This window comes from Bison bison, unplaced genomic scaffold (assembly GCF_000754665.1).
Source record: "Bison bison bison isolate TAMUID 2011002044 unplaced genomic scaffold, Bison_UMD1.0 scf7180017864307, whole genome shotgun sequence".
Lineage (NCBI taxonomy): Eukaryota > Metazoa > Chordata > Mammalia > Artiodactyla > Bovidae > Bison > Bison bison.
In genome coordinates, this window is record NW_011494879.1 from 8,788,842 (window position 1) to 8,796,622 (window position 7,781).

At 37.4% G+C, this 7,781-nt stretch overlaps 1 protein-coding gene across 1 annotated transcript; it reads right to left on the bottom strand.

The window, feature by feature from the left end:
- Positions 1–1,416: 1,416 nt before the first annotated feature.
- Positions 1,417–3,702, bottom strand: LOC104997401 (endogenous retrovirus group K member 9 Pol protein-like). Its single transcript, XM_010852114.1, is given in 4 exon segments — positions 1,417–1,583; positions 1,586–1,765; positions 1,768–2,229; positions 3,066–3,702. Coding segments are annotated over 4 exon segments (1,446 nt in total).
- Positions 3,703–7,781: the final 4,079 nt, after the last annotated feature.

The following is a 7,781-nucleotide window of genomic DNA, read 5'->3' on the forward strand; positions in this document are numbered from 1 at the left end:
GTAGGTAATTTCTCTTTGATATCAGGGCCGACAATCCTTGCTATGCCTTTCTTGTTGCCATCAATGAAATAGGTGGGTGCATTGGTATTAGGCTGGATGCAATGATATTAGTTACAATGAATTTAGTGCATTGTAGAAAGTCCCATAGTTTTCCTTTTGGCAAATGAAATGAGATAACATTTTGAAAATCGATTAATGCCATTTGCATGGTCAGGTTATATTGTAAGGCAATTTGCAATTCCTTTTTTGTCAAGGGAACATGTATTGCATATGGATCAAATCCAGTCAAAGTTTGTACATGGCTTCTTCCTGACACAATTAAGTGCTGTATTTTCTCAATATATGATACAATTTTTTTAGACTGTTTAGTGTGTAAATATACCCATTCTATTGGGCTATGCTGAGCTATAATTGCCATGGGTGAATGTTCAGTGGGGAATATATATAAAGAAATTGGTTGATCATGATCTAGCCGAGTTGAAAAAGACTGTTGAATGCATTTCTTCACTAAGGCCAGTTCTTCTTTGTCCTCCTTCGTGAGCTGCCTAAGGCTATTAGGGTCAGGGGATCCCTCTAAAATTTTAAATAGATTTTGTAAGGCATAGGTGGGAATGCCAATAGATGGCCACAGCCAATTAATATCTCTTAGCAATTTTTGAAAATCATTCAGTGTGCGTGGAGATTGCATAGAAATTTGAGTTTTTTGAGGTTTGATTTTAGATTCTTCCATAACATGTCCTAAATAATTAAAGGGTGCTTTCCATTGAATTTTATCTGGTGCTACAAGCAGGCCATGATTTTGAAGAGTAGTAGTAACTTCATTATATAACTGTTGTAAACAGAGTTCAGATTCCATAGAGAGAAGTATATCATCCATATAATGAATTATAAATGCAGTAGGATATTTATCTCTAATGGGTTGTAATAAAACAGATTTGAGATATTGGCAAATGGTAGGGGAGTTCATCATTCCCTGAGGTAGCACCTTCCATTGAAATCTTTTAACAGGAGCCATGTGATTTATAGAAGGAACTGAAAAGGCAAAACTTTTTTTATCTTTAGGGTGCAAAGGTATAGTAAAAAATCAGTCTTGGAAGTCAATAATAACTATAGACCATCCTTTTGGTACCATAGAAGGGGAGGGCAATCCGGGTTGTAAGGGCCCCATAGGTAACATGGTATTATTAACATTTCTTAAATCTATCAACATTTGCCATTTTCTTGATTTCTTTTTTATTACAAAAACAGGGGAATTCCATGGGGAAAATGAAGGTTCTATATGAGCTTTTTGTAATTGTTCATTAACTAATTGCATAAGAGTTGCCAATTTTTCTTTAGTTAGGGGCCATTGAGATGTCCATACTGGGGTATCAGATTCCCAATCGAGGGGCAGCGATGTTAACTCAATGGCCCCCGTTAAAAAGGTTCATTTAAAAAAACTGTGGCTTTCGTTTGTTCAAGAAAATCCCGTCCCCATAAATTGATAGGGATATTAGTAATATATGGTTTAAGATAAGCTACAATTTGATCAGGGCCATACACTTGTAAATAGGATGCACTGACGAAAGTTTGTGTGGCATCAGTTCATCCATTCCTAATAGTCTAGAAGGAGCCATAACCTTACCCCAATCGAGGGGCCATTCTGCAGCTCTAATGATTGAAATGTTAGCTCCGGTATCTAACATGCCTGTGAAATTCTTTCCCCGTATGCGTAAAGTAAGCATGGGTTTCTGATGTTCCTTTAATAAGGTGGATAGTGTAGCATAAGGTTGGTACTGCCAAAGCTTCCCTGCCGAACTTTATCAGATGCCTTCATTGGTTTAATATATGGCAAAAGTAATAATTGTGCAAAACGTTCCCCTTTTTGTAAGTATACATTTCCTGTTTTCACAACATTTACCATAACATGTATTTCCCCTTCATAATCTTCGTCCATAACACTGGTCAATACCATTAACCGTCTCATTGTGCAGCTATTATGTCCCAAAATCAGTCCCACTGTCCCGGGTGGAATCAGGCCATAATATCCAGTGGGAATTTTGTGGGGGTTGTATAATTCTATTAGTTCCATATCATAAGGACTAGGTATATCAATGCAAGCACTTTTAGATGTAGCTGCTTGTAGCGTTACAATGTTAGGTCCTCCTTTTGTAGTGGGGCTAGAGGATGGCCCCTTTATTAGTTTCCTTGCTGTTTTTGTTGTGCACCGGGGTTCAAGGTGTTTCCATCCTTATCAAATTTAGAATGACATTCATTCAGCCAGTGGAACCCCTTTTTACATCTTGGACATACTCCTGGGGGTCTCTTCTTATTAGAAGCTGTATTATTTTTTCCAGCCTGTGTTAGCATGTGACATTGTTTTTTCATATGGCTGGCCTTCCCACAGTTAAAACATTTGGTATTAGCAGCTTTTTTGTACGTTAAAGGTTTCTAATGTTACCAATTTTCTCTATGGGACATAGATCCGATGTCCCTATATGTTTTCAAATATTCCATAAGAGAGCCAGTCTCTCAAATTCGTCTGAGCATGGATTGACATTCCTCATTAGCATTTTCAAAAGCAAGTTGTTTTAAAATAATATTTTGTAAAGTCATATCCTTAATAGATTTTCAATTGTATCCTTTAATTTTCCTACAAATTGAGAATATTCCTCTTCATGTCCTTGAATAATCTTAACAAATGAACCATCAGAGTTAGTGCTATCAACCTTTGCTTATGCCTTGTAGGCAGTTTCTTTAATGAAATGTAACATCTGAGGGGTAATATTAGCTAATTGCACCATTACATTGGCCATAGTCCCTGTTTCAGTCAGTATATCATAAGTTAAATTGGCAGGGTTACCACGAGATTGCTGGTCAATCATCAGCTGTTGGGCCTCATCATTAACCCATATTTGCCATTGCAGTAATTGTTGAGGATTTAAAACCATCTTTGCTACTTGAAAAAAAATCATATGGCATCCAATGGTTAGCCCATCCTCTGAGAAATTCTATACAGTAAGGAGAAGTAGATCCATACAGAGTACATGCTTTCTTAAAATTAGACAACATGCTAAAATTTATACCGTCCCAAGAATTTTGACCCTGGACAGGTTGATCAAATTGTATTGGGAAAGCAAAAGCACCAGCAGGCATCTCCCGCAGAGGAGTGAAGAGGTTAGTACGAGCAAGGTTAGCGACTGCAGTTATAGACGGAGCAGAAGGAAAAGCCTCCGATTTGGGCTGTCCGTTGAACGAAATGACTTCCGCCTTAAGCGGTTTTGGTTTTGGCACATCCTTAATAGATACATCTTCAAGTTGTTTTTCTAGGGTTTGTGTTTGATTAAGCATGACTTTCTTGCATTTCAAAGCACCTTGCATGTCTTGTTCATTAAGCTCGTATTCAGGCAAAGACTGAATAGTCTCTACCTCCAAATTAACATTATGTCCTTCAATTTGTTCTATGACAGCACGTATGAGTGACCAGGTAACCCACCATTGAGGACGAATGTGAACTCCCTGCCGATATGCTCGCAAAACATTATTCTTAACCGTTTTCCATACATCAAGATCAAGCATCCCCTCCTCCGGGAACCATGGATTATGTTCCAATAGTATATGATAGCAGTCATTCAACTGATCTCTTGAAACATTAACATCGTTTTGTTTCAAAAAATGATGCATTATAGAAATGAAAGTAATTTTACTGCTATGTTGTCCCATCCTGCTTACCTCTTTCTGCAGGGGCTTGTCGCTTTGTTCAGCCTTTCTTTCAAGTCCCTGTTTGGGCACCACTTGTTGGGGATTTTCTCTCCGGGACTTGGAAGCTACGAACCTGAAAGAATGACACTCGGACAGTCTCTTGCAAGGACTGACAAGTTTATTTCTGTAGTCAAGCCTTTTTATAAAAGCAGGAACAAAGAGCTTAAAGTATATGGCCAGCAGAGCACATACGGGGTTAACACATAATCAGTAAAAACATTTCAAGGACAGCGTGCTCTAAGTGACTCATGGGCTTATCCCACAACCCGTTTTCTCAAGTAACATCCCTATTTATTATTAAATCTTGGCGCCGAGCCTAACCAAAGGCAGGAGATGTTTTTCTGTCCGCAGCACAAAGCCGGGTACTTCTGGCCCTTTGTCATTTTCCCAAGGACTTTCTCCTTTACGGCTATTTTGTACTATGCTTCCCAACAGTATGGAGGTTCCTCAGGAAACTAAAAATAGATCTACAATATTACCCATCAATTCTGCTCCTGGTTATATATTTGAAGAAAATGAAAGCACTAATTTGAAAGATATAGGCACCCAATCATAGCAGCATAATTTACAATAGCCATGATATGGAATCAATCTAACTGTCCACTAAGAAGGAGTTATCTTTTTTCCTCCATTGGTAGGGTTTCTTATACACTTCTTAAAAAAAATTGTATTTATCTTTGTACAGTTTACTATGCTTAAAGGTAAGTTTTATTGGTTTGTTTTCGGTCTTTATGCTACTTTGCATTCTCTGAGCCTCTTGGTTGTGTGGTTTGGTGTCTGCAATCATTTCTTCCAATATTCCTTTCAGTTCCAGTCTCTCATTCTTTTCTTTTTGATATTCCAATTACTTATATGTTACACCTTCTGGAATTTTCACACAGTTTTTGCACGTCTTTTTTTTTTTCATTTTTAAATATTTTCCTCTGTGTTTCATTTGGGGAAGTTTTATTGATATATCTTCAAGCTTACTGGTTCTTTCTTCAGTTTTGTCCTTTCTATTACTAGATTTTGCAATGACATTCTTCATTTCTGTTCAGATCAGTTCAGTCGCTCAGTCATGTCCAACTCTTTGTGACCCCATGAACCGCAGCATGCCAGGCCTCCCTGTCCATCACCAACTCCTGGAGTCCACCCAAACCCATGTCCATTGAGTCAGTGATGCCATCCAACAATCTCATCCTCTGTCGTCCCCTTCTCCTCCTGCCCCCAATCCCTCCCAGCATCAGAGTCTTTTCCAATGAGTCAACTCTTTGCATGAGGTGGCCAAAGTACTGGAGTTTCAGCTTCAACATCAGTCTTTCCAATGAACACCCAGGACTGATCTCCTTTAGGATGGGCTGGTTGGATCTCCTTGCAGTCCAAGGGACTCTCAAGAGTCTTCTCCAACACCACAGTTCAAAAGCATCAATTCTTCTGTGCTCAGCTTTCTTTATAGTCCAACTCTCACATCCATGACCTCATTTTTAATTTGTAGCAGTTTTTCTTGGAACTTCTATCTTTCTGCTTACATTTTACCTATCTGAATTTGTTTTTTGTCAAATTTTCCATTAAAGCACATTACATATTAATCATACTCATTTTAAATCAATTGTCTAAAAGTTCCAAATCTGTACCATATCTGATATTTGCTTTGTCCTTTCAGACTATAACCTTTTTTTTTTTTTGAAAGCTGAACATATTGTATCAGGTAATACACCTTAGAAGGAGATTTTATATAGATCTGGCTCTGAATTGGCCAGTATTTATATTTATCATTAAAGAAGATATTGAGATTCAAATAACTCTGGTGTCTTTGCTATATTCTCCCCTATTTTCTTTGGATTTTCCTAAGAACTCTTTCTTAAACTAAGTCAAGCATTGCTGCTTTTTCAATTATAATCCACTGTTATTTTACTGAAGCCTTATTTATATGGGCTTCCCCGGTAGCTCAGTAGGTGAAGAATCCACCCACAATGCAGGAGACCCTGGTTCAATTCCTGGGTTGGGAAGATCTGATTGAGAAGGGATAGGGTACCCACTCCAGTATTCTTGGACTTCCCTTGGGGCTCAGCTGGTAAAGAATCCACCTGCAATGCAGGAGACCTGGATTTGATCCCTGGGTTGGGAAGATCCCCTGGAGAAGGGAAAGGCTACCCACTCCAGTTATCCTGGCCTAGGGAATTCTATGGACTGTATCGTCCATGGAGTCGCATAGAGTCAGACACAACTGAGAGACTTTCACTTTCTTTCACTTCCACTTCAAGGAGTAGGGAAAGAGGAAAAATCATAATTTTACTATTAAATGTCAGTCTTTTCATTGGTGTTTGTTCATCGGCTATGACTTTCAAAATGTTTCAAAGTTGTTTTTTGTGGTTGCTGTTTTCTCTTGTCCTACTTTAGGTGACAGGATTGCTAGAGGGGTTCATTTAGATAATCAACTTTGAGTATAAAGGAGGTAAGGATTTGGCAAAGCCCTTTACTATGGATAATGTGTGTTTATTAGGAAAACACACTAGGCATAGTTCACATTTCTTCTCCTTCTTTTTTTACTTCTTCACGCCTCCTGCCAAAGACAGAGTGAGTTTTCTCATTCTGCTCTAAGAGAACTTGATGGACTCCTAGAAGTAAAACTCATAAACATGTACAGCTTCTATAAGATTGTATGCTCCCAGGAATTTCTTACTGTCAAACTAGTCTGCTGCCATCAAGCTACCATTTATATATTCCTGACAGTTTATAGCTCCAGAAATGTCTACCTTTGTTAATCTGATCTTTTTTGGGAGTCACTGAACTCACTTGTGTCTCCAGTTTTTAGTGTGCCAGTTTGCCTTGAAACCTGAGTGCTCTAATGGGTCGAGGAAAAAGTCACTGGTTTTCAGTTTATTCAGCTTTTTTTCTTAATATAAGCATAGGGCGAGGACCTATAGCTCTTTATATGTTGGAAATATATAGATATGTCTATATATTGATAGAAATGTTTCTTAAGTGTCTATCTAAAAGGTTTTGGTCTGTTTCTGACATAAAGATCATGAGGCAGTTGATAATTTTTCTATTAAAAAACAAAATTATTTAATATTTTGTCTATTTAGTCTGAAAGCCTAGAGGAATGCCTTGATTGGGTGAAAATCACTGGAGATTTAAAACCAAGCTCAATATAATTTCCATTATGACTGGCTTCAGGAGTTTCAGAAAAATCATTAATTTTAATACACAGGGAGAGAAATAACATTTTGAGAACTTATCAAGTGACATTTTGAACATATTATTTACTCATAGTCAGTGGTGCCGGAGCTTTGATGTGTCCTTCTTGATGTTGATTGTTTACACACACACACACACCCCCTGGGGTATAAATGTCAAAATAATGACACAAATTCAATCAATAAAAATGGATTTCTTCAGATACTATCATAAAACTATTATCAGTGCTCTTCACTCTGATTTTCTACCATATCTACATCTTGTTTAGATGACTTGCCCACTAATAAAAAGGCTGTAAATCACTTGTCACTTAAAGATATTTAATAATTGGCAAAAAAGAAAACTTAAATCTGCCAACAACTGAGTGAAGTTGTTCTTCTATAATAAATTTATCTAATATTTTAGCTTCTTTTATTTTTAAAAACAAAGATGGATATATTTGTAACCATAAAATAAATGTCACTTTGATGTCTTTTTTTTTTGAATCAGTGATTCACAACCAGAGGTGGTTCCTTCAACCAAGAAGACACTGGAGACATCTAGGGACAATTTTGTTTGCCACAACTAGGAGGTTGCTACTGGTAATAGAGATTCAAGATGCTTCTAAACCTCCTGCAATGCACAGAACTGTAACCCAAAACAAAAGGTCATCTGACCAAAGATATTCATAGAGTCTCATGTTAGAATTTCTGACCTGGTTTAATGTAGTTTTCCCCACTCCTTTCTTTACTGTCTGTTCTTCTTCATGATATGACTCTCCGTTGAGTTTCTTAGTGTATTATATACTTGTAGTGTGTATCAGTTTAGCACACAGTATTTTCTGAGATAAAATTTATTTCCAAAGATATCTTCAAGAATAG